The sequence below is a fragment of the Gobius niger genome (assembly GCF_951799975.1).
Source record: "Gobius niger genome assembly, chromosome: 15".
NCBI lineage: Eukaryota > Metazoa > Chordata > Actinopteri > Gobiiformes > Gobiidae > Gobius > Gobius niger.
The window spans coordinates 6,258,714-6,285,876 of NC_136866.1; the positions used below are offsets into that span (position 1 = coordinate 6,258,714).

General features: G+C 41.5%; 4 protein-coding genes and 1 long non-coding RNA gene across 6 annotated transcripts in view; all 5 read right to left on the reverse strand.

The window, feature by feature from the left end:
• The window catches only part of akap7 (A-kinase anchoring protein 7), a 45,308-nt gene extending 27,159 nt beyond the window's left edge, over positions 1-18,149 (reverse strand). For both annotated transcript variants that reach the window (XM_079571826.1, XM_079571825.1), the window contains exons 1-9: positions 17,758-18,149; positions 17,501-17,651; positions 17,001-17,153; positions 16,779-16,927; positions 15,996-16,132; positions 15,067-15,227; positions 11,892-12,004; positions 11,279-11,325; positions 11,102-11,202 (exon numbers count right to left, since the gene is read on the reverse strand). In XM_079571826.1, coding sequence (XP_079427952.1) covers positions 11,102-11,202; positions 11,279-11,325; positions 11,892-12,004; positions 15,067-15,227; positions 15,996-16,132; positions 16,779-16,927; positions 17,001-17,153; positions 17,501-17,651; positions 17,758-17,937 — 1,192 coding nt within the window. In that variant the 5' untranslated portion in view covers positions 17,938-18,149. The remainder of the gene's footprint in view (positions 1-11,101; positions 11,203-11,278; positions 11,326-11,891; positions 12,005-15,066; positions 15,228-15,995; positions 16,133-16,778; positions 16,928-17,000; positions 17,154-17,500; positions 17,652-17,757) is intronic.
• Positions 18,150-19,276: 1,127 nt separating this feature from the next.
• Positions 19,277-20,299, reverse strand: LOC306975047 (uncharacterized protein; the record flags this gene model as incomplete). The annotated part of the gene is made up of 5 exons (XM_079572467.1): positions 20,133-20,299; positions 19,884-20,005; positions 19,759-19,819; positions 19,532-19,681; positions 19,277-19,455 (listed from the first exon to the last, which is right to left on the reverse strand). Exons 1-5 carry the CDS (start codon positions 20,188-20,190, stop codon positions 19,277-19,279), a joined length of 570 nt encoding a protein of 189 aa, XP_079428593.1. The 5' UTR covers positions 20,191-20,299.
• Positions 20,300-21,150: 851 nt separating this feature from the next.
• LOC306974566 lies at positions 21,151-21,858 on the reverse strand. Its single transcript, XR_013793647.1, has 3 exons — positions 21,788-21,858; positions 21,472-21,675; positions 21,151-21,372 (listed from the first exon to the last, which is right to left on the reverse strand). It is a non-coding gene; the product is annotated as an uncharacterized lncRNA (long non-coding RNA).
• A 45-nt stretch (positions 21,859-21,903) lies between these two features.
• Positions 21,904-22,935, reverse strand: LOC306975048 (uncharacterized protein; the record flags this gene model as incomplete). The annotated part of the gene is made up of 5 exons (XM_079572468.1): positions 22,779-22,935; positions 22,512-22,633; positions 22,386-22,446; positions 22,159-22,308; positions 21,904-22,082 (listed from the first exon to the last, which is right to left on the reverse strand). The coding sequence occupies exons 1-5, from the start codon at positions 22,834-22,836 to the stop codon at positions 21,904-21,906; spliced, it is 570 nt and encodes a 189-aa protein (XP_079428594.1). The 5' UTR covers positions 22,837-22,935.
• A 628-nt stretch (positions 22,936-23,563) lies between these two features.
• LOC306974774 (uncharacterized protein) lies at positions 23,564-26,126 on the reverse strand. Its single transcript, XM_079572161.1, has 9 exons — positions 26,106-26,126; positions 25,687-25,790; positions 25,031-25,170; positions 24,895-24,958; positions 24,683-24,829; positions 24,485-24,583; positions 24,341-24,412; positions 24,045-24,257; positions 23,564-23,951 (listed from the first exon to the last, which is right to left on the reverse strand). The coding sequence occupies exons 2-9, from the start codon at positions 25,745-25,747 to the stop codon at positions 23,740-23,742; spliced, it is 1,008 nt and encodes a 335-aa protein (XP_079428287.1). The 5' UTR covers positions 25,748-25,790; positions 26,106-26,126; the 3' UTR covers positions 23,564-23,739.
• Between the last annotated feature and the right edge of the window lie 1,037 nt (positions 26,127-27,163).

A 27,163-nucleotide genomic window follows, 5' to 3' on the forward strand; every position in this document is an offset into this window, starting at 1 on the left:
GCGCACACTTACTGATTTTCTCCTCCGTTTGGGAAAAAGGGAAGCAGCACAGTTGACCCATGGCGCCACCTTGCCTCCCCCTCTTCTGCTAGACCCCACCGATTTCACGCGCAATCCCGGCGTCTTCCGCCCCGCTGTCACTTTGCCCGTCTGTTAATCCGCTTGAGAAAGGCAGGGATGGAAATGATAAGCGGGAGAGTGAGGGAGAGAGTGAGGGAGGGAGGTTTCCCCCCTTTTTGCTCTTTGCCTGTGTGCAGCTTGAGGGAGTGAATGCACAGAGCAGAGCAGACGATTTGAGGGAGAGAAAAAAAGGACTCCCTCTCCCTCTCTCTCTCTCTCTAACTCTACTTTGCACCGACGTCGGGAGGAGGAGTGTGTGAGTGTGTGCGCTCGGCAAAGAATAGTGTGGAGGAAGACAACGTACACACACACACACACACAAAAAAAGAGTGTAATTTTTTGTTTTGTGTGAAGTGGCCATCGCGGAGGAGGGAAGGACTACAACGCGTGTGATTGGCTGCGACGGCGTGAGATATATAGGACGATTTCAGAATGGGAAGAGTGGGAATACAAACGGACAGCAGCGCACGGTTTATGCATTTAAGCGGAGTGGACAGAGGCTTCAGGCCACGCCCCCCCGCCTTGTCACTGCAGCTTGGAAAATGGGAGTTGAATAGCCAGAAGCTTTTCCATAGTCGCACAGCACCATCTATCTGGGCGACTTACGAGATGATTAATGTTTGCAGCAGGTGCCAAATCAGGTCTAGTGGAATGTACGTGGAAACTATTTTACATTCACTGTAAAGATTTAGGTCAGTGCGTAATGAGGGGTGAAAAATGGTCTACGGTGAGGGTGGGTCACATGGGGCTTTCTCAAACTATTGCATAAGAAAACAATGGGGATTCTAATTTCTTTGACCAATGCATACAGGCTCTTTAAAGTGATAGTCTGCAAGCTTAAATGTTTTACAAATGTATCCATGCTGCTGTGTGCGCTCGAATCATTTTGAACTGCACAACAGCCGAAATTTTCGCATGGATTTGGGGACCAATCACAGAGTGAGGAGGGACGGCAAGACGATGACGCGCTATTCGATATACGGAAGCTTGTAGTTTATTTACAGATTTTAAAAAAAGTTTATTTACGGATCCAACATGACAGCAGCAGACACGATGGTATTTTTCGATCAAGCTTTAGACCTTGTTCTAAATAATTTAGCTCAAAAGTTTACAGCGGGTACGTCAAACGTCATCTCATACGATGATACGATTGGCTATGGCTACGTGCAGACGCAGGATAGACTTTTTTTTCTTTTTCGTATCGCCCAATAAACGACTATGGACGATCGTAAACCACACCTCTCCTACGAGAAAATGAATTGGTGGTCCCCAGACTAAATATCACTTGTGATTTTAGTCTGGTGTTAGCCAGGCTGCTAGATTGTGTGTAATTGACCTAAAATTTGACGGAACAAAAGTAATATTAAAAAAAAAAATTCTAAAGTACCCCCCTTTGCCGATTTCAGCAAGTAATCAGAATCCCCGGGATGCCACTTTGACCAATGAGAGGAGCTTTTGCCTGTGAACCGGCCAGTCGGGTCCAATCAGGAGAGAAGTGGGAGGAGCTTAATCGTTACCATTTGAAAATTCTGTTCCTGCTCTCCTCATTTTGCAATGGAGGAGTGGCTTTTTGGTATTAAACGTCACTCTCTTCACTTACAGACTATCACTTTAAAATGTGCACCTTCCTCGTGGCTAAAAGAACAAATGCCACGTCTATAAATAATGATGGAACATTAGTTTATCATCCATACATTTTCACGACAATAATCAGTCTCTCCAAACTCAATGTGGACTGACATGTTCTTGCAAATGCGACTGTTGAACACAGTGTTTATAAAGAATAAATAATAAAGTCATGAGGTGAGAGAGAAAGACATTTTTTGAATAGAAAAAAGCCATATAGCTGAAGCATATAAAGTAATGCTAAAATACACTTACTCACAGGCCATATTACATGAAGGCAAATATTTCCCCATACAGTAGAAACGCATTTGCACCCGAGCAGCAAATCGGTTATGGCGTTCCAGCCCGCAGGGTTCAAGCTCCAAACGTTACTAAAATTTGACACTGATGTCGTTTGGGGATCCATTTCCACATATCAGATGGAGACCGCTGAGCTCTGCGTTGCTGCATTTCCAAGAATCCCCGGGTCCTCGACACAGCGACACATTCATGCTGTGATTGCGGTCATGAGCTGCCACTTATCTGATCACCAACACACCTCAAGCCTCCACTAAGCCCAATGAAAACACACGACCGTTGGATATTTCGTGCCATTCTCCCGTCGTTTTGTGTCTAGGAGATCAGGGAGGATATAGTATGTGGCAAATTGATTTGGAGTAACTAATGAGTCCTTGGTCGGGGCTGCTCTCAAAAACCCCTAAGGAACTGTGCTCAGTGAGTCCTTGAATGAAACAACCGCTTTCTCATCAGCTTCAGCATCCTTTTATTCTGATAACAAGACTTCAGAGCTGATGTGGGAACCAGAGGAGATCTGAGCTGCCAGTTTACACACCGTCGCTGGCTGCTGCGCAAATGCACATCCGCGTGTTAATCGGGGAGAATGCCTTTAATTACAGGGCTCTATTCCCGTCGTCGATGGGAGCGGACTGGATTTGAACATCTGGCAAATCAAGAGACATGTTGACAACACATCGCACGCATAGACAATCGCAGGTGAATTGTGCTTTTTGCGGGAGTCATGGCAACATAAACAACACGGGGGATTTTTCAAGCTGTGAAATAGGTCAAGCATTACACTTACTAATATGAGGTGAGCAGCATTTCAAATAGCATAGCAAATCACAATAGACTGTACGGCTCTGCGGCCCGGTTTAATATACGTATGTTTTTAAAGGGACTATAGGGAGTTTAAAAATGTTAAAATGATGTATTTTCCTCCCCCTACATGTTCCTCCATGTCCTAATGTGTAGAATGAGCTCAGACCTGTTCACCACAACTGCCTCTAAAATCCTGCACTGTCACTCAGAAAGGTGTCACTTCGGGTCCGAATTGCCGTCATGCACGAGCTTAATATAGAGGGTGCAGTTACATGTATGACCTGAGGTGGCAGTAGTGAGTATAAAATGGCCAACTTGCATCTAGCCCCTTTAAGTGTTGACCCAACAATAGGTTGTGTTCATGTAACATCTTAACTACTACTATAACAATTGTAGAGCATGGAGGCTGGTTATTGCTATCACAGAAAAAGGGTCACGGGTTGGATTCCTTGAATGTGTGGGGCTTTCTGTGTGGAGTTTGCATGTTCTCCCTGTGTCTGGGTGGGTTTCCTCTGGGTGTTCTGGTTTCCTGCATCCACCCAGTACATGCATTACAGTCTAAGATAACGTAGTTGTCACCCAAGACCACTGCACTCCTCACCCACGGCTCCTGACAGGTTGGCATTTTTATCTTCAAAGACATTAAAGTTCACCTTCACCTCAGATGCTATTATGTACATTGACATGTTTCTGTTGATGCACAACAAAGAGCGCTAACCTTTTCAAAGTCTTACCATCATAATAACAGGAGCACAGCCGCGGATAAACAGCAACAATGTTGACTTTGTTCGGCGAAGGTCGGCTCACGTTGCCTTATAGTCACAAGACGCAGCCGTGCCGTGCGCCCAAAGCAAAAATAAAAGCCACTGATGAGACTAACTCAAGGCAGCTCATTCAATATTCAAAGTCTTGCTGAGTTTAAAGCTCATAATTAGAATAAGCACAAAGTTAGCTGGAGGGAGGCGGTATTCATACTGTGATACACTGACCAAACGGCGCCTATGGCTGGATACACTGTCCACGACGTCAAAAATAATTGTGACTTCGAGGCCAACTCAGAAACCCCACTGGGTACTGAATATCTAATCGCGAATACACACAAAATGAAACCAAGATTTTCAATTATCACTTCATTCACAATGCGGAGTAGGAATAATCTGCATGTGCTAAAGCAATTTGAAAAGTAAGGGTCATGAAATCTTACCAAGAGCGGTTGCTGCTGCTGCTTCCATTTTGCCTGCTATGAAAAAGTGTTTATCAAGAAGAGCAAGCTCAAGGCTGCTATTTAGCTAGGCTTTTATGTTACATTTCGCCGAAGCTAAACCCCCTAACATCTGATTTATCTACCGTGAACGTTGTATCTGTGAGATCGATACAAAACCATTTCTCTCAGCAAATTCCATATCGTGCCTATTTCTTATTTCTAACCTCGGCCTTGGGAGCTATGGACACTGAATTAATCATGAATGTCTCTCATGCATCCTCTCATAAAGGCATTTTTTGTCCGTGGCTGCATTTCCTGCATACATGCAAGCTCCACTGAACAAACAGCCCATTTACGCTACCGGAGTATTTGTCGTTTCATTATTCACGCGATCCTATCACGACTAAATCCATCTGTTATGGCGTCTGCAGGGAAAATGTGCTTTTCTCCTTATATGATGAGCAGAAATGTGTTTGGAGGGAAAGTGGGCAGACTCTTATTGCATCTGACACACGGATAACCTCGGGACAATTCGTTTCTTCATCTTGATCCAATTGTGTGGTTTCCTCGCTCTTGTTCCTCTGCGGTACGTCGTCTGGCTCCTTCTGTGCCTGACCTCTCGCCTCGTTTGGTAAAAGCCTTCCATTCTCCCCTGTGCAATGTCACCTTCGCTCATTCTCATGTCTCTAGCAGTTCCCAATTGTTCGTGTGATGACGTAACATTCGAAAAGCCAATTAATGAAACGAAATGATGAATTTGGGTAAACGTTGAACATTTCTTTCACAGAACGTGCTTCCCATCTAGCGCTTTTCCACCATATAATCTAGAATCGAAACTATACAAACCCAGCCTATTCAATCATCAGACTCTGTGATCCAGCTGATTGTCCTTTCAGCCCCTCTCTTCACTGCTCCGTCTTCTTACAATCCTGCTGCTGAGCCCCTGACCACCGTCTCCTTTGCCCTGGGCCTATAATCTCGCGCTGACCCTCGCTCTGCAGTCCAGATCCTCTTAGCCGCGGGCTCGCTTACACAGGAGCTGCAAATACACCAGCTCTTCATGTGCGACTGACACTAATCTGTGGCAGACCCAACAACAGACCATTGTTTGTTTATGCCCACAGACATTTGGAGGATTCTTAAAAATACATAGTGACAAGTCAAGTGAAAAGCGAGACAGTCAGTGCACTGTTCAGTAGCTTTCCATATAAAGTGCACACACATTTGTAAGCCATAATCAGTACTAGAGGACGCCAATATATGGGGATTTTACAATATTGGCTATCGGCTGATCTTGTGCCGACAAAAGATGATATTTCCGGGACCGAAAGTGAGTCATGGCTTTAAAACGAGTCCTCCCACAACTCCCTAGGCCTCAGGGGAACAGAGAAACATTGCAAGGAAAATTAGTTAGCTACAAGTTTGTTGAATACAAGTTTCACTAAACCTCCGTCAATATGGACATACTACATGTAATTTTGAACCTGGAGAACCTGGAGCAACAGCATGCTCATGGTAATGCAAAGGGCAACTAACCAAAGCTGGGACAGAAACTATGACTGAATCACTTAAAGAAATAAAGCAAAATCAGCCACTACTGGAGTGACCAAGATTTTTCAAACAGGATTATATATACAGTGCCTCTCGAAAGTATTCATACACCTTGAACTTTTGCACATTTTGTCATGTTTACAACCCTAAACATAAAGATTTTATTTTGATTTTCTTACTGAACGTTCACACACAAGTAACAGACAACTGTGAAGTGAAAGCAAAATGATTCATGATTCTGTTATTTTTCAAAAAATAGAAAACCGAAAAGAGGGGCGTGCATTAGTATTCATACAGCATGAGTGAATACTTTGTGGAGCCCCCTTTTGCTGTAATATCAGCAAGTCTTTTGGGTATGACTCTACAAGATTTGCACATGTAGAGACAGACATTTTAGCCCATTCCTCTTTACAAAACAACTCAAGCTCTTCTACAAACTTCAAACGGGATTTTTTATGGCCTCCTTTCAATAATGGCTTTGTTCTTCCACTCGTTCATGAAGGCCAGATTTGTGTAGAGTCCGACTTATAGTTGTCCCATGTACAGATTCCTCCAGCTCAGCGGCAGGACTTCACAGCTCCTCCAGAGTTAACTTGGGGCACTTGGTTGCATTTCTTACCAGTGCTCTCCTTGTTCGATCTGTTAGTTTAGGTGGACGACCGTGTCTTGGTAAGGTCTCAGTGATGTTATACTCTTTCCATTTCTGAATGATGGATTGAACAGTGCTCCGGGAGATGTTTAAATCTTGGGAAATCTTTGTGTAACTTAACGCTCCTTTAAACTTCTCCACAGCTTTACCCCTGACCTCTCTGGTGCTCCTTGGCCTTCATGATGTTGTTTAGTGACCAATACACTCCGACCACAATTCTGAGGGCCTAAAAGAACAGCTGAAATTATACTGAGAGTAGATTACACACAGGTGGCCTCTATTTAATGGTTAGGCCAAGGTGTGAACATTCTGGAGTCATTAGGAATGTTATAAAGGCAATTTAATGCACTCAGAAAATGCTGTATGAATACTTATGCACGCCCCACTTTTCACTTTTCTATTTTTTGAAAAATAACAGAATCATGTATCATTTTGCTTTCACTTCACAGTTGTCTGTCACTTGTGTGTGAACGTTCAGTAAAAAAATCTAAATAAAATCTTTATGTTTAGCGTTGTAAACATGACAAAATGTGCAAAAGTTCAAGGTGTATGAATACTTTCGAGAGGCACTGGATATATCGCATCGGCCTTAGAAAAACCCATAGGCTATCGGTCGACCTCTATTCAGTACTTGGTCGTTTAAGCCTCTTCTATAGATATTAAACAACTTAAATACAATCCAAGGACGTGAACACTGTTGATGAAGAAGCTCATCCATATTTATTTCTAAATATTAGATTGCGTTAAAGGAAAATCTAAACAAGGCCAGCCCATAGAAACAAAAGATACAGCTTTTGTGTAAGCAATCACCAGCACCTCTCTCCTTCTTTTTTTTTCCTTACTATGCGCCTTGTCCATGGGCAGTTAATTAAACATAGGAACCCCCCAGTGGACACTTCTATTCACTTTAATCATTCTTCTCTAAGCTCTTAGGGTCAAGCCCAACGAGAAAACCCAGAGAAACGCAGATTTACCGTATACAAAGGCTGGCAAAAAGGAGGACCATTTCAAGCCATTTCGATGAAAGAGCAAATGGATTATCTTTACATCCATTTGTTTTTGTGGGCGTGCGTGCGCTGGTCGGTAACTGCTTCTAACGACTTGTATTAGATTCCAAAATGTCACGGTTCAGCAGTGTCTCTGTGTCTGTGTGTGTGCATAAGCTTTAAGTGCATATACCCCGCCTATTGTCCGTAAATATCAAAAGGTCAGGAGCCTTTCAATCACTTTGACAATTTTATCTCTAATGTGCAGCGCAACTGGAAATGTCGCTGTATTAAAAATGCTGTATATTCTTGAAGGAAATTACAGTCTGAAAGCACTTAATCCCGGCGCAATACGAGAGAGGGCCAGACGCCAGAGCAAGACTGTTGCTTACATTCCTGGCACACAAGCGGTGAGTAGTTAGTGGAAAAACGGCGATGATACAAAGCGTTTGTTTTCAGCAACCTGCTTTTTTGACTCTTAACTCCTGCCACAAGTCTAAGCACACGCGGACAGGGCATAAATCTCAAAATGAATCCCAAATACCGTGGGTGGCAAATGCAGCCTCGAGTGCGTAGGACCGTTGTTATGGATTATGTTGTACACCGGATTACACTGGATTAAAACAATGACAGAGATCAGAAAGTGGCCACTGTGCGCCGCCAGGATGAACCCAGCAAGAACCAGATGAGCCAGCTGCCAACACACAGCACTGCACAAACGGCACATGACAAGACAATATGTCCCCCATAATGTGTCTTTGCATGTTTATTCTTAGAATGGATATCGAGCATACAGTTGGAAGAATCACTGAGCAACAAAAAAATGAAACAGATTTGTTTCAATGTTGTTCACCCAACCCTGGGGATGGCCTATTATTATGCAACATAAAAGCATGTGATTCTTGGGTGGAGCAGATAGAGAACTTTATCAATTCTGTAATAAATAAATTCTTTACACAGGCAGACCATTCATTGCGTCTCTCTTAGAAAAGAAGATCTGGAACTCTTCTCAGTCACATCATCTTATTATCCTATTATCATCCAGTAATCACTGTAATTGTGTAGATATCTACTTGTTGCTGCTAAATACATCATTTCCATGTTCTGATGTTGTTTATTCTGCATCATAATGGTAAACTACTGAATAAACAGAACAATAGAGGATAATTTATGAAACAAAGCAGGTTGCCAGGATACAATTCAAGGCCCACTTTGTTAGTTATGTTTTTTTGTAGTTTTGTATTTCAGATGTTACACAAACGCAGGCTGTTGAAGGATTCTGTGTTTACACCATAGGACGCTGCGCATGATGTTTACCTCGGCGTATCACTCTCATCTGTTTGAATGTGAAAAAATACTTGTCAAAAACACCAGCTTTCTGATGGTGACAAGTGAGAGGAAAACATGCCTCTGATGAGTCTCCCTCCCACACACCACTGTCAGTCTTTGTCTGTGCACACAGCTCACTGATGCACAGCACACAGCGGCGACAGCCTGGCTCCACATACAGCAGTCATTATTAGACTAATGACATGGGGGGACGCAGTCTAATATATTTTTACATCGAGGCAACATCGAATATGAATATTAAAGGAACAGGTCACCGTTTATCCAAACTGGATTATGTTCTTACCTGCAGTGTCGGGGAGAATACTTAGAAATTGCCTTATGTATTTAGTAACGTATTCCATTACTTTGGCCAGTCAGAGTAATGCATTCTGAATACTTAGATTACAATCACATTGATTTGCATAATATTCATGCATAAAAGCAGGGTATGATTAAAAACATGCAGCTACACTTGTTGCACAGCCTGTTACGAACTTATGTGCCACTAATTCAAAATGCATCAAAGCACTTTGCAAACGCCCACAGCCCAAAATAACATAGAGCTATCTAATTATGAATATGAAACTGGGATTGAATAATTTATTAACTGCCTTTGATACTAGGAAAGTAACTGTAAACTGTTCTAAATACCCTAAAATGAGAGAGTTCCTTTACCAGAATACAGTTACTCAAAATTAGTATTTTTAAATACATGTATTCATAATAATAATAATAATAATAATAATAATAATAATAATAATAATAATAATGCATTGGTTTTATATAGTGCTTTTCTGGACACTCAAAGACGCTTTACATTGCACTATTCTTTCACTTCATACTCGGTGGTGGTAAGCTACTAGTGTAGCCACAGCTCCACTCACTAATTCACTACATTCACCAGGCTTCCTGGTTTTCCCAAATGGTCTCCTATCCAAGTACCGACCAGTCTCTTCCCTGCTTAGCTTCCAAGGTCTGACGGGATTGGGCATTGCTAAGGCGGTATGGCCACAGTTGCTCCCCTACAATGCTTATGTGCCACAACTCGTACCTGAGCTTAGACGAGATGATGCATTCCTGTCTGGTCTTTGTGCATGCGCTCAGTCACGCAAAAAAAAAAAGATATTGTTAGCATTTAGGCTCTCCTCTATGGGGCCAAACAGGGGTGAAGTTAGAGGCGACCAAGCTCTTCCACATTTCCCCTATTTAAATACGGTTACGTGAGTAGTTACACGATCCAAGTATAGTAACACAAAATGAAACATGTCGATTTTCCAAGCGGATAACAAGGGGTACTATATTGTAGGAGCACTTCGACGTCCGCACAGTAATACCTTCACTTTACTGCTTAACTACTCACGTAATTGTATTTAAACAGGGGAAACGTGGAAGACCTTGATCGCTTCTAACTTCACCCCCGTTTGGCCCCATAGAGGAGAGGAGGAGAGGCTAAATGCTAACAACATGTCTGGTCTTTTTGCGTGACTGAGCGCACACACAAAGACCAGACAGGTACGCATCAACTCGTCTAAGCTCAGGTTAAAACATATCTCAGTATGGAAAAACATTGGCCTGTTCCTTTAAGACATACGTTGTTGGCCCATTAGGGAAGTTTGCCCTCTTTATTTGACCCATTCAGTAACACTAGGACAACCTATGAACGATCAGTTGCCGACCAAAATGCAGCGGCCGGAGACCTGTGTCCAGATCTTGAAACGAGTACTACCAGGCACCCAGATGAAACACACACACACAAGAGAAGCAAAGGATGTGTGCAGAAGACTTCTGTTGGGAAACCCTGCATGATTTGGCTGATTGTGATCCCCTGTAGTGCAGCTAGGTGAAGATCCTTTTAGCCCAAACCATTAATTACTGTGTAGAGCAATTAACATCCTCAGAACAAACAAAAGGCCTGTTAAACGTAGGCGGATGCTGGAGTTTAATGATTATTTCACAACTTGAATGGAACGTTGTGCATAATGGAACCAAAAGCTCAATTTTCACACACCCCACACTGTGAAGCTGAGCGAAATTTGCCATCATGAATTCCTATTTAATGCAGTTCAACATAATAAAAGCATCTCCCTGTGATTGCTTTAACTAACCATCAAGGGAGCATTTTTCTGACCCAATTACTGCATCTCGAGGCGTCTTAGCACCGTGTCCACTCGGCTGCGGATAGGGCTATTTGCAGCTCAAATTGGCAGAGTGGAAGTTTCTCAGTGGGCAGTGATGTCCTAAATGCTAATGAGCTCCGAGCATCCCCTGGCGCTTGATTAGGCCCAGTTTTGCTTCTCTCTTTCCCAAACACATAGAGGCCGCTAGGCAGAGTCAGAGACGTGAGCAAACAAGAGCAACGCAGGCAGCCAGCAGCAAATTAAACCACACTTTGCAGAGAGATTATGAATGAAAGCTGCTCCTCTGGCGTATTTGACCAGACATCCACACATCCCAATCTGTGGATATACAACTCCCTCTAGTGGCTAAACGGGGACTGTACAGTACAGCACAAGCTCAAACGCTGCATGTGTCACTGACCGAGGTGTAGCGACGACTCCGTGTGGTAGTATCCGTCCTGCCGCTTCTTTTTCAACATTGAACAGAGGTCCACTCTCTCAACGGGCTGGTCTCCAAAAAATCTGCAAGATACACACACATTCATAGATTAAAAGGAAAGAGAAAAACACAAAAAAAATGAGTGAAATGTGTCCTTACCGGTCTGTGTAGTCGGAGTACAGTGAAGGCTCAACGCGTTTGATACCCTAGGAAAGGAATGCAAATTGCTTTTACAAATATGGACTCTCTAATCTAACACATTTACTTTTAGCACGCAGTGACTCTGTAGTTCTAATGAATGAAACAAGTGGCCATTGTTTTATGAACTTTTGATCCAGCAGGGCAAGGACTGGCTGGGAATTGTCAAATGGCATAAACACTTTTGCTACGCCTCTACTCTACATTTGCGCTTCCTCCGTTCCACCTCAAAATTAATGACAGCGCTGCCCTTTCGCTTGTTTTCATGAACTATGAAACTCAACGCTCCAGGGGTTCCTTGACATTTTTAAATAGAGGATGCCGTCACCTCTACATGATTGTTCTTTTAACACGCACCGTCTAGACACAATAAATCAATTGTTCACATTCGTGGCCTTTTTTTGTGTCTTTATCTGCGGTGCAGCCGGTGGAGTGGAGACAGGAAGGGAAGATGGGAGCGACGTCGTTCAGAGGTCACCGTCGCAGCCGCTCGGTGGGAGCTAAAATAGACTGATGGCACCGTATGAGTGTGTCTGTGTGTGTGTATTGTGTGTGTGCTGAGAGGGGCGTGTACCTGAGATCTCAGTTTGGGTGCTCGGGACAGCTTCATAATGGTGAGGTGAGGCTCGAACCCACGGGAGTCTCCCTGAAGAAGACCCTGCTCCTCGAAGCGGCAGCGTAACAGCTCTGCAACAAGAAAACCTACAAGTTATTGTCAACATCTACCACCTCCAATTAGGCAGAATGATAAAAGGGTGTGCCATTCATGAGGCACTGTCAAACAGATACAACTGGAGGGCACCGATAAAAAGATGAAAGTGAATCAAACACACCGTGACTAATGATAAAAAAAAAATGCTTTAATGCTATTTTAGCCCACTAGCCACTACATTAATCAGAATAATCAGATCAGACATTCTGTCCAATAACTATCTTCATAACCTAAACCAGAAGTTTCTCTCCAGCTTTTCCCAGCTTTCTACAATTCATATGCATCAAGTTACAGATGCATTTTCTATTATTCGTATTAACTAAAGTCCCAAGCAGTTTTCTGCCGATTATGTTTTGTGAAAGTTGGAGGGACCTTCTAGCTGTGAAGCACGAGCACGACCGCGCCGTTTAGGTCAGGGGTCGGCACGGTGGCGCAGTGGTTAGCGCTCGTGCTTCACAGCTAGAAGGACCCAGGTTCGCTTCCCACCAGGATGGGGCCTTTCTATGTGGAGTTTGTATGTTCTCCCGTGTCTGCGTAGGTTTCCTCCGGGTACTCCGGTTTCTCCTACCTCCGTGCATATGACTGAATGTATTTTATCTACACTCTTGCCTTTTACTGTAATTGATTAATTTTATGTTGATGTCCAGAGGAGAGAGAGGGACAAAACAGAGGTTAGGTAACTTTGTGTGAACGAGCAAGAAAAAATAGTGCTCAAGACAGAGCGAGTCCAAACGAGACTTAAAAATGCATATAACTGAAAGTATTTTATCTACACTCTTGCCTCCTACTGTAATTGATTAATTCTATGTTAATGTTTTTATTGATTGTATTTGTTTTCTTATATTTATGCAACTGTGAAGCACTTTGAATTGCCTTGTGTATGAATTGTGCTCTACAAATAAACTTGCCTTGCCTAAAAACATGTACAATAGGCCAGGATGAATGAGAGTGTGTTTGAGAGTGCACATGGGGGACGACGGATGGAAATAAGCCCAAGGCTACAATCCGGCGCGGCGTGTTTACATGACAGTGCATGTATGTTCATTAACATGCACTGTCCCGACCAAATAAACCAATAAATAAAAACAAAACAAAAAAAATGTACGAGGCAAATACTTCAAAATTACATTTGAAATAACAAAATAATCTATGGATGGTGGCATTTGCACATAAAAACAATATAGCTTTAAACTAGACAAATCTAAAGGTCAAAAATCCTTTGAATTTCACAATACGATTAACAATATTAACATGCGCAACACAAAATCAGTTTTGTGAGGAAAAAAAATGGCTCAAAGGAACCAATTTCCGTCTGTCCTGATTCGCAGAAAACCGTCCACATAAATACACAGGTAGCCTTCAGCAGAACTCAAGGAATCAAACAAAACATTTGACAGTCTTGAATGCGTTTGCCTGGGCTGTCGGCATGAAATATCTAAATGGAAAATATCTAACAATACAGCGTTCAACAGGATTATTCATATTTTCCTTAATATTATTTATACATGCCATATATTAACACAATCGTACCAGGCCAATTAAAATAGACACACTCACTTTCCCCATCTTCATGTAACACCCTTAATTACGCTTAGCACAGTCTCCAGAAACACCATATTGTTGAGTGAGTGCATAAGGATATGATGACGGGGCAGTGGATGGAGGAGAAAACCGGGAAGATTCCCGTTAATGGGGTCTGGGACTAAAAACCCCACAGTGATTAATGACTTTAGTCACGCACACACATGCAGTACATACGGCTACACACACCTAAGTACACTGCAAAAGCCAGCCAGCATTAGAGGGGAAAACCACAGTGGTATTTTTAGCCCCAAAGAGAAAGGTTAGAAAATAATCAATACGAATGGTGAAGGAGAGGAGACTCGGGCTCATGGCCTTATCCTGACTTTGCCCCTCAGGCCACAACAAAAATAGGAACCTTCCATTCTCCCAGCACTGTCTCAACTATCACAACAACAAACTTTTGGAGCTAAGAGGGCAAAATTCATGAGTTTCTTGCGAGAAGTTGGTAGAATACATCTTTACCTTGAAAGAAATCTCCAGTAATTAAGTAGGAAGAAAGGCCCAGTGGCTGTCTAGCTTAAGAGTTTATTGCATTTCACATTAATTCAAGCTCCAAGATAAAACACCATTTGGAATTTGCTCGGCTGTCACGTGAATGCCAAGCGATTTTAATACACTGTAGCTTTGACTTAGAAATCCAAATTAGTGTCAAATCAAACAGGCTGCTGACAGTAATGTTGAGACATGTTTTATGCTTCCAGAACCAACCAAGATAATCGGTTAGCTCTGAAGACGATAGATTTGAAACATCCTAATTTGGCTGATTGTGGGAAGAGAGTACTACCAGGGGTGGCGATAAAGTATTAGGTAAATGTGCTTATTTTTTTCCCCCCTGCGCGTTGTGAAAGTAACGAGCGCAAATCCTCTTAAAAATGTGGGCTTAATGTTTTCGCCAAAAGGCACAACACGCAATCGCACGCACAAATCTTTCGACGCACGCGGGCGCAATGGCCTAACGCACTTGTGTTTGGGAAATGTACTCTCGCGATGCACATGGTAAGAAATGAAGCACTCAAACAGCCCATTACTGAGGCAAATGCACTCGTGACAGAAGGCGTGGTGGTGCCAGTATTCTCAAACAGTGCCTGCTTTTAAAACGTGTGCCCTTTATGCTTCTAACTTCAAACGTGAGAAGTAATAACAGACTATAAAGGAGTGGGCCGCACAAAGCTTAGCGATAGAAAGCCCTGCCTTTTCTCCCTAAGGCTATCTAATCTAGTGAAAAGCTTATAAGATAAAAGCATGTATCCATCCACTAAGGGAAATTGCGCCCTTAGAAGCGTCTCCTCAGATGGCCCCTGTGTTGACCCCTCCATCTTCCGGGACATCACAAGTGTCCCGTTACATTATCACTCTACATGCACTTAAAAAACACCAAAACATGTCCTGAATATAAACAAGTCAAAACAGAAAAACAATTCCATTTACTAGAGAAATGAATCCTGTCACTGACCTGCCAAGCTGTCCAGCGTGTGCCTGTGTTCTCCAGGGGCCAGCCCAATAAACACCACCTCTTTCCTGAAATGACCGATGCCAGAGAAGGGCAGCACCAGGCCCCGCCCACCCAGCAGCTCGGCCAATGGCGGCTCCACCCCGGCCAGCACGGTCGCCGCCCTAAAAGGAAGTATAGACAGATATAATGTGTTCCCTTCCACATCATAATCCGGTCTTCCTTCCCTCTCACGTTACATAACAGGCGCCTCGAGTGATTAGTGATGTGCAAAATCTTCTGCTTGATGTAGATTACGTATTATGTATCAGCAGATTCAGCCGCATAGCACACCGGTCATGTTCCAGAGATTATCCAGTCGTGTCGATAAATCTGAATGATCCCAGGGATTTAGGGAAAGTACCATTTATGAAATATACATGGACTTATAATGCAGCAGATATGATGTATCTGGGCAGAGGCAAACAGTACATCTCTCTCCATTTTTGCTTCACAGAACTGTATAATGACAAGTTTTTGACACAGGTTTGGAAAAAAAAACTTCTTCTCGGTCTAATTAATACCATCTGATTACACAACAAGCATATAACAACAAATAAAGCATGTCCAATTATTTTAAAACTAAATGGGTTTTATATTTTTGGAACAGTGTGTTAAGGGCTTAAGATAACAATTCAGTGCATTTATTGCTTTCATTACACTGTATAGCGAAAAATGTAACACAAGTAAATTGCACCCTCGAGGAGCTGGAAGAAAGAGAATAAACAACTTCAGCTTGATTGGACTCATTAGTGATCGCAGATTTGCATAAAGCACAGACACAGAAGTTCGGCTAGATTTTTCAATGTTAGTTTCACTGCTGAAATCACAACATAATTTGTGCATTATTATTATTATTAAGGCGATTTGTGTAAATGTCAGAGTGCACTCACTGGTCGACTTGTTCCTGGTTGGCGAGGTGAGTGACTAATAATGTTATGTGAAGAGTTGGGACCGGGATCATAGCTTTGGACAGTTTTGGCTCCTGTTGAAGCATGGCCTGCTGGACCTCGGCCACCGCAGAGCTTATCTGCCATTAGAGAGACACGACATCCATCAGATGCTACAGTAGCACTTCGGCTTCTTAACTCAAATGACACAAGCGAGAGAGGGAGGGAGACATTATGCGAAGTAAAAAAGAGGTTATCAATAAATAATGATTAAAAAATCAATGACCAATGAAAGAAGCTCCATGGGCAATGTTCATTTGCCTTTTACCATCTGACAGCTTCAGGTAATTGATCATCAGGGACGTTTGTTTTTCAGCGCAGAATTGATAGTGACCTGAACGATTCAATGTCACTAAGTCAACTCATTAAAAATCTTGTCCCTGTTTACTTTAATCCACATAATTTACCAACTGTATGAATAAAGTATCATCTAATATAAACAGGATATGATGTGAAATAGTTTTTCTTTTGCATGTGTGATTAAAGTGACTGTGTATGGCTCCTGTTGAATAAACTAACAAAATTAAAAATATTCTTATATTTAACTGTGGATGCTGTGTATATTACTCATCTTTTGTGACTTGTGTGGGTTTCATGAACACATTTTTTTTTCCTGTTGTTCTTTTTAGGACTTTGTTGCCATGGTTCAGAATATAGAATATTTTTTTACTTGCTATAATAGTCCCCCTTTCATATGACTGTGAAACCATTCCATAGGCCGCTCACCTGTTGGTTAGTGATGGGGATGGAGACAAAGTAGTTTGGCCTTTTACTTTCCTTCTTTTTCTTCTTTTTGCCAACGTCTTCCTCACTGTCGCCTCGGCCCCCAATTTCTCCCCTCTTTCTTTTCTTTTGTTTTGTGCCTGTGTTAGTGACTGGAAAAATATGACATAATCATTTGGAACTCTTGTCTTAAGTTAACCTTACAAGGAAGCAGTGGAGACTTACATCCTAAGTCCTTCCACGAGGTGGGGCTCGTCAAAGCGAATGGAAGCTCAGACATTAAAGTGTCCAGTGGTTCATCATCGGACTTCATATTTTTCTTCATCAGCTTTTTCTTTTCCCTCCTCTTCCACCTGCTTGTCTTCTTCTCCTTTAACCCTGACACAAAGCACAAAACACAAACCCTGTTTGCTTTCATGTTTCAAATCCTAAGTCTCTCTGACATGGGCAATTACTGGACTGACCCATGTTACATTATGCAATATTATTTCATTGTCATTTTGATTTTTAGTTACAAGCTTCCTCCCCCATTTTCCACAGCAGCAGCTCAACCAAGAGCCTCTCCATGTTTCCTCTATCAAATCTCCCATTCTCTCCTTGCATCACATCACTGACATCTTTAACTGCTGGATCTATGAGTGTTAGTAGATCCATTCAATAAATTTGGTCAAACTTCACTCATTGGCTGTGCTTAGTTTGTTGCCAAGTTTCTCCTGGTTACATACCTTTAGTGTGACATTTCTGGCCAATAACAACCTCATCTCCTCCACCATCATCAGCATCATCTTCCTCCTCCTCTGCTGGAAGCGCAGTGGCGTCTTTTCTCACAGTGACACTTGCAGGCAACATGTTCATAACAGATGGACAGGGCCAATGCTGTAAGAGAAGCATAAACCTATGATTTAAAATGCTTTCAACTTACGCAACAAGGCTAGTTATCGTCTTAACTTCCATTTCAAAAACAATTCACGCAAATAATTACCTCGGGTGCAAACCGCGGTGCTGTCAAGTTGTCTTCAGACAGATTGAGGCGATTGCACCAACTCGTAGCAGCAAAACGGGGAATCCTCAAAGGAGATAGCTCATAAAGTGTAGTTATCCTCGCGAAACTCTTGACATTGGTCCAGGTATTGCTCAACCATGCGCGACACAGAAACAGCATGACACCAAATCTACAAAAGAGCAGCTAAACACGTCACCCCCCCTCCCCGCTGACAGCTGGAGCGGCTCCGTGTCACCTGTTGAAATGAATCAGATCGACGCACCGTTAAGAGCTAGCTGTGTTAGCCGGGATTAGTTATCTTTTCTCTTTAATGGACAGACAAAAAGTCGTGTCAAGCTGAACACCGCGTAGCAAAAAATATAACTAAAGTATTGTCTATAAAAATGAGCAACCACGCAGTCCATCATGCGGCTGCATATGGTTTGTGCAGCCTACGAAAGGTGCATCGTGTTTGTAAACAAAGTCGCACTTCCGGTTTGGTGTCTTCTTCGTGGGTATATTTAGAACTGCGCGGGGTGATGCTGCCACCTAATGTCTACTCAGGAAAACAACTTCTCAAGCAACTGCTGTGAATGAAGTTGGGAAAATAAAGACTGAGAAAATAGTGACAACAAATTTCAATTACTTTATTCTTAAGACGGTAACCCATTCCCAATAGTGTGAGGTCATTTGTCAATAATTCAAGCAGACAGGCATACATTATGACCGGTTTTGGATAACAGAGTAATAAATATCAAGCAGGTATTTTTTCAAACATTTCTCGTGCTAAACAAATGTAGTTTGGTTTGAATCGAGACTATGGCCTCATCGTTTTGCTGACACTTCAGTAAACCCGGTACAGTCTCGTGAAAGAAAATATTGACCAACAGCATGATATTGTGTTTGAGTGGTTTTACACTTGGACGATTGTGGGGTTTATGGCTGTGGTGCATCATCACAAGAATGACTGGTTTGGCCTCTGAAAATATAACAATATCTGAGATAAATACAAACATTATACTAGTATTCTCAACTCATATTATACATGATTATATTTGAGAATAAAACAAGTTTATGCACAACTACTTATTTCCTGTACTCTCCAAATATTACTAAAATGACTTCTGAAAAATAATGCTACCTGAAACATCCTGCAGGGCATTCTCCACATCTGTCCCCGCTCGTGAGACGACTGGACAGAAGATGATGATGACCTGGCTGCCTTCATCATGTTGAGTCTCTTGCAGATTCAAAGAACCATCATTTTTGAGCTTTTCCATCACCTCCAAATGACGGTTCAGAGCGTTTCCACTGACCACCATCTTATATGTTACAGGGGCTACAAGGCAAATTGAATGAGACAAATGAAAATAACAGGCACATTGGGGTATTTAGAAGTTAACTACCTATTTGTGCTCTTCTTTGGGTCTCAAAATGATAGGGACCATCATATAAACGTGAGAAAGAGGAAGCTGTAACAGACAGGGAAAGGGCACTTAGACCAAGCCCAGCAGTTTATTCAATATAAGGACTGCTTGCCTTGAGCCGTTTGTGAAGAGAAGCGATGCTCATTATGATTGGTATCCGGAGACTTTTGTGAATTGAATTGATCCATGTGCTCCATATGTTTGGTGTTGGTGCCAGTAGGCCGAGCTGAAGATGCAGCAGGCGGGGTTACTGAAGGCACCAACGCTCCATCTGTGAAGTGTCACAACATGTACAGTTATTTAAATCTTCATAAAGACTTATACAGAGTACTTCACTGTCCACAAACCTTTATTTGATTTTGTGTCTTGGTTTTGTTCATATTTCTCCAGGAGATCAATGTGAGCATCAAGAAACTCCTGAACATGAGTCATTTCAACTTTTAGCTCTTTAAGCATCGTCAGGTATTTGTGAAGTGGCCCATTGTTGCTGAGAGCATCTGAAAGGCAAAATAATAAGTTAAAACTGTATGAAATCACAGATTAATATGAAGTTAAAAGAATGACTCTTGTTTACCTGTTAGAAACTCATCTGGAACAAAACTTTTGAGTTCATTCAGGAGGACGTGGATTGGACACTGAAAAAGACAATACCAACTTGCTTTATGAGACTACTGAGGTATTTAATGGCATTTCTCTTACCTTTTTATGTATGGTTTCATAGATTTTCCTTCTTAGTTTAAAGTTAGAAAGTCCAGGCAGCAGCTCTTGTAGGTCATGTTGGGTGAGAGTGCAGATGTCTGAGTCTGTGCAACAATCAGCTCCTAGTCATTTCAGAGGAGTCATGAGTTTGTTTATGTAGCATAAAGCATGCAAACATACAAACAAAGCAGGACTTTAGCTCTAGGAGCTATAGGAGCTTGTAGCTCAGTATCTAAACAGTGCACTTACTCTCCAGTACAGTGGCTGCTTCCTGGCTGATTCCTCTGATCATCTCCAGTAGCGTCATGGTGTTACTGTAAATAAAACTAATATTTTACTATATCTCAGTTTTCAAGCCCATCAAAGTACTGGGATGGACTGAGGCAGCATTAAATGCTAGCAAAGCTGGCACTCACTTCTGTACCAACGTAAGCGCTGCTTGTATTCAAGAAATGAAAGTGAAAGTTAGATACAATGAGGCGCTTTCTGATTGGTGGCGTCCATTGCGTAACAAACATACGTCCCACGCTCTTTAAATCTTACTTTAAAAATGTAATTTTATGGATAATTTCCATTAAAATTTTACTTTCAGACACACTAAAACACAAGTGGGCGACATTAAAATCTTGATCTAACTAAAAACTCCAGACTCTCCTGAAAAAGAGGTCCTGGTTAAAGGCAGAGCTGACACTCAAATACTGTGTCAACAACACACACAGTAGATCACATTTTCATCAATCTCACATCAGTAAATCCTGTTGTAAATCACTTGCCTTTAAAATCAATTATGATGGAACAAAGTTGAATAGACAGTAAAAAATACAAAGAAGTTTGGCCGTTTGTAGCTTTATCCTAGTTTCAGTTGGTGAAAGATTAATGTCAGAGTCAGGGGAAAAAATCTATACCACAACACGGTAAGTCCCCAGTTTCAAAGCATAAGAAGGTGTTAATCAGATTTTAAAGAAGTGTTGTTGTTGATTGGTAATTGTATATTTCACAGAAGAATATGTAATGGTGCCAGTTTTTTCCTTGTCAGAAAATGGAGGGCCAGTCTTCACCAGGGACCCCAAGTCTGGAGTGCCAAGTCCTTTGTCACGTGCAATCAACTTTGTCCTTATCATCGCGGGATCTGGTGGATATATGCTGCGGTGCCTTATTTGGCCCCGTATCCCTTGCTCTACAGGTACAACGGTGATGAGGCAAAAGAAATTACCCAGTCTCTGCTTTGAAAGAGAAAGTAAGAAGGGCTGGCAGGCTCGAGTGCTTATACATCATCATGGATTCATGGACTTTTTCTTAGTGCTGATTTCATATAGCTTTGTTTTCATCTCATCTATGGCCGCATGATTTTCTGGACAGTTAAGAAGACCCCTGGACTCGTGGAAGAAAACATTAACACCAAGCTCCAGACTGAAGTTTGCTCTTAGGGGTAGTTGGGTTGTTGGAGTGTGCAAGTGGTGCATCGCAACAACAATGACTGGTTTGTCACCTAAAGAAAAGCAAAGGTTAATGAAAGTTAGAGAAATGTAACATGTTCTTCTACTGCTCACACATGGGTTCAAAGAACGGAATTATAAATTATTCCTACATGAAATGCATTGAAGGGCTGCTTCAACATCTGTCCCCGCTCGTGAGACGACTGGACAGAAGATGATGATGACCTGGCTGTCTTCATCATGTTGAGTCTCTTGCAGATTCAAAGAACCTCTGACATCATTTTTTAGCTTTTCCATCACCTCCAAATGACTGTTCAGAGTGTTTCCACTGACCACCATCTTATACGTTACGGTGGCTACAAGGCAAATTGAATCAGACAAATGACAATAACAGGCACATTGGGGTATTTAGAAGTAAGTTTACTTCTAAATACCCCAATGTGCCTGTTATTGTCATTTGTCAAATACCTTGTATTTTTGCTCTTCTTTGGGCTTCAAAATTATAGGGACCACCATAAATAGGTGGGAAAGAGGAAGCTGTAACAGACAGGGAAAGGGCACTTAGACCAAGCCCAGCAGTTTATTCAATATAAGGACTGCTTGCCTTGAGCCGTGTGTGAAGAGAAGCGATGCTCATTATGATTGGTATCCGGAGACTTTTGTGAATTGAACTGATCCATGTGCTCCATATGTTTGGTGTTGGTGCCAGTAGGCCGAGCTGAAGATGCAGCAGGCGGGGTCACTGAAGGCACCAACGCTCCATCTGTGAAGTGTCACAATATGTACAGTTATTTAAATCTTCATAAAGACTTATACAGAGTACTTCACTGTCCACAAACCGTTATTTGGTTTTGTGTCTTGGTTTTGTTCATATTTCTCCAGGAGATCAATGTGAGCATCAAGAAACTCCTGAACATGTGTCATTTCAACTTTTAGCTCTTTAAGCATCGTCAGGTATTTGTGAAGTGGCCCATTGTTGCTGAGAGCATCTGAAAGGCAAAGTAATAAGTTAAAACTGTATGAAATCACAGATTAATATGAAGTTAAAAGAATGACTCTTGTTTACCTGTTAGAAACTCATCTGGAACAAAACCCTTGAGTTCATTCAGGAGGACGTGGATTGGACACTGAAAAAGACAATACCCAACTTGCTTTATGAGACTACTGAGGTATTTAAGGGCATTTCTCTTACCTTTTTATGTATGGTTTCATGGATTTTCCTTCTTATTTTAAAGTTAGGAAGTCCAGGCAGCAGCTCTTGTAGGTCATGTTGGGTGAGAGTGCAGATGTCTGAGTCTGTGCAACAATCAGCTCCTAGTCATTTCAGAGGAGTCATGAGTTTGTTTATGTAGCATAAAGCATAAAGCATAAAGCAAACATACAAACAAAGCAGGACTTTAGCTCTAGGAGCTATAGGAGCTTGTACCTCAGTAGCTCAGTATCTAAACAGTGCACTTACTCTCCAGTGTAGAGGCTGCTTCCCGGCTGATTCCTCTGATCATCTCCAGTAGCGTCATGGTGTTACTGTAAATAAAACTAATATTTTACTATATCTCAATTTTCATGCCCATCAAAGAATTAGGATGGATCAAGGCAGCATTTAAAGCTAGCAAAGCTAACACTCACTTCTGTACCAATGGAAGGGCTGCATTTAACAAATGAAAGTGAAAGTGAGATACAATGAGGTGCTTTATGATTGGTGGCTTCCTTTGAGTGACAGACATATGTCCCACCCTCCTTAGAACAAAAGAAAGGTACGTCTATGTATGACACAAATCAACAGAACTGATTTCGACTTGCGTAATCAAATCAAATTTTTATTTATTTATTTATTTTTCATACACACCATAACACAAGTGGGCGACATTAAAATCTTGATTCAACTAAAAGACTCTCCTGAAAAAGAGGTCCTGGTTAAAGGCAGAGCCCACACCCAATACGGCTTCAACAACACACACAGTAGATCACATTTTCATCAATCTCACACCTGTTTTAAATCACTTACCTTTAAAATCAATTGTGATAGAACAAAGTTTAATAGTAAAAACAAAAAAAATCCTGTAACATAGAAAGAAGTTTGGCCCTTTGTAGCTTTATCCTAATTTCAGTTGGTGAAAGAGTCATGTCAGAGTCAGGGGGAAAAATCTATACCACAACACGGTAAGTCCCCAGTTTCAAAGCAAGAAGGTGTTAATCAGATTTTAAAGAAGTGTTGTTGTTGATTGTTAAATGTATATTTCACAGAAGAATATGTAATGGTGCCAGTTTTTTCCCTGTCAGAAAATGGAGGGCCAGTCTTCCCCAGGAACCTGGAGTGCAAAGTCCTTTGTCACGTGCAATCAACTTTGTCCATATCATCGCGGGATCTGCTGGGGTGTCTTATTTGGCCCCGTATCCCTTGCATATACATCATTGTGGATTCACTTACAGAACTTTTTCTTAGTGCTGATTTCATACAGCTTTGATTTCATCTCATCTATGGCCGCATCATTTTCTGGACAGTTAAGAAGACCCTTTGTCTCGTAGAAGAAAACATTAACACCAAGCTCCAGAATGAAGTTTGCTCTTGGGGGTAGTTGGGCTGTTGGAGTGTGCAAGTGGTGCATCGCAACAACAATGACTGGTTTGTCACCTAAAGAAAAGCAAAAGTTAATGAAAGTTAGAGAAATCTAGCATGTTCTTCTACTACTGCTCACGCATGGGTTCAACTATAAATTATTCCTACGTGAAATGCGTTGAAGGGCTGCATCAACATCTGTCTCCGCTCGTGACACGATGGGACAGAAGACAATGGTGACCTGGCTCTCCTCGTCACGTTGGGTTTCTTTCAGCTGAAGATGCTCTGAGCGTCCTGGAACTGGACCATTCAACCATTGCATCACGTCCACATGCGTGTCCATTGTTTTACCGCTGACAACCATCTTGTACATGACAGTGGCTGACAAAGAACATGCATGTACAAAATGAACTAGATTAATAGGCCCACAGAAATGTCAGCGTAGGTACTGTATGTGAATTTACCCTTGATGAGTCCCTTGAGTGGACAGGGCCGAACATAATTAGCACTGGCTGAAGTTGTTGGGGTAGTCGAGTCTGTAATGGTGAAAAATATTCACTTTTTGTCCAAAAAAATCTATATTTAGTCCACATTTGTATGTTTCCAACCTTGTCTTCCCTGAGAAAGGTAGCTCAGTATATTACGACCAAAATAACGACCAATTCTTGCGACTTTATATTCATCAGCACTTGTCTCTGAAACTGGAGCTGAATGACATGCAGTAACAACAGAATAATAATTAATTTGATCAACTGTAGCAATTATGTATGAAATTATTATTGATGAAAACACTGTAATTGATGTACCTGAATCTGTAGAAGACATACATACATCTCCACTTGGTTCCACGGCGGGTCTTGCTTTGTTTTTCTCCAGTAAATCAATCAGGCTGCGAGTAAATGTGTTCAGGATCTGCAGGTACTCAAGAAGTGGCCCGTTGTCAATGAGTGCCTCTGAAAGTAAGAATGCAGGTAAATAGGCAGTGTCGATAGCATGATTGCCGTATTAAGGCAAATACCTGCATCAGAGCAGCCGGATGGAAATAGTCGCTTTATTTCTTCAAGCATTGTTTCAATTGATTTCTAAAATCAGTCAAATAAATGCATGAATCCATTTTTATTTACACATGAAAGGGAGGGTTACTGTATGTGTACCTTATGACTTTGTTGATGTAATCCACAGATAAATTCATATATTTTCTTCCGCACCCTCAGTTTGTCTTTTCCAGGAAGTAGTTCATACAAATCTTGTCTGTCGAGAGACCTTATGTCGGAGTCTGTTTCATATCCTGCATCTGACAAACACAAACACACACACACACCAGGGTTAATTTCGTCGACTATTTAGTCTTAATTTTAGTCAAAGTGTTATTTTTGACGACTAAAATTGGAGTAAAACTAAATTAAAAGTTTCTCATGAGACTAAAACTATGACTAGAATGTCCAGATATTTTAGTCGACTAAATAAAAATGAAAGGGAGAGACTAAAATCATCCAAACTTCTATTGCCCGTCTGAAAGAGCCTCAGATCATGTAAATTCTCTGCCAAAGGATCAGCTCTGAGCTTTGTTCATGTGGAGCAGCTCCATGAAGCAGAGGAACCAGATTGAATATGATTATAATGAATATTATCAATGCAAAGTCGACTATATTTACTTGCAATTTTAGTCGACTAAAACTAGACTAAAATCGAATTACATTTTCGTCAAAAGACTAAGACTAAAACTAAATTAAAATATGTTGTCAAAATTAACACACACACACACACAGGCTATGTTTGTCTATTCAATTACGCGATATATAGAACTCACCTTTAAGTTCATGGGCCGCTTGGAAGTTGATTTTTCTGATCTGATCCAGTAATGTTGACATGATTTCCACCTCAAGCTTGCTTCATTTGTCTTGAACACTCCAGCTGCCAGTGCCACAAGACAAAAAAAAAATCATACCCAAGATACCACACAACATGTGACATTTCTTCTCTCTTGCTGAGTCATCAAATGCAGGAATAGCATAGTTCTAGAAATCCACCAAAAACAAAGACTATACTTATACAATGTTTTTAGTTATAATATACACTCAGTTTCACAAATATCGGATTTATTCACAGACATGTCCTCACTAAAGAGCAGCACTTGTTTTCTCAAGCGAATATCAAAATGTGCTGAATTGACATAGGCTAAACCAGCCAGCTTGAATAACTTGACCAAAAAATACTGCATTTACTTACCGTGGTTGAAGAGTAAAGTTCAACGCAATGGAAAGTGAAAGTAAAATGATATTGCATGTACGTCATAACCTGAACCCTCTGTCAAATAGACTACATTTGGACTAGGCCTATCAATGGTGCCACCAGTAGAGGGCAGCCCTTTACTACTTTCCATGGCAAATGAACGGTCATTCTCTGTAGGTATTTTATTTTATTTTTTATTTTTTGTATCTTTTTTACAGCCTATTTACGCATAAGTATAGCCCATACAGACTGTTTTACATCTTTGATTTCTGTCCATCCCCTGTATCCAGATGATGTCATATGCAGTACAGAATGTATTGCATATGACTGGGTGCTAGCATAATGTCCCTGTAGCCTCTTCATTTCAACCCACAGAAAATGACTTGCATTGTTCAACAAATATTTGGCATAATAAAATGCCATTTAAAAAAAAAAAAAAAAAAGAAAGAAAACTATACCTATCATGGCACCAGATCATTCAATCAAGTGAACCAAGCAACATAATAGATCACTGCAACAAAGCATTTCCAAAATTGTGACGGAACTAAAACTTCAGTTGAAAAGGTTTTAAAATGAGTTGCCATGCCTTTTGTGCCACTGTAGATCTGGGCCTACAAGACAAACCTGTCCAAAACTGGAGCAGGAACAGTTTCAAATGAAAAGCCAGATGGTCATAATGTTTTGCCTCATTCATTGGTGTATCCCTGTTTGTTTACCTGCCACAGTCTGACATTATAACAACACAATCGGTGCAGCTATGAATGGATTTAAAAAAAAAAAAAAACTTGGCTCGTGTCTCGGTCCCACTCCTTTCCCTGGCGTGAAGGGCTACAGATAAACAACAAAATCGGCCTTAGCCACAAGCAGCCATCCAGGTGTTGGAAAGCGTGCCTCTTTTTCTTCATTCACTCTTGGCAGACGGTGTATAGGTGAAGTGTTTTTGCCTCCTCCATGTCAGGCCGTCCGTCTGCAGGGGGTGAGACGGCTCCTGGTGGCTCGGCTTAGTCTGCCTCGTGTTTTTTTTGCTGCACAAGAAGAAAGACAGTTTTGCAGGG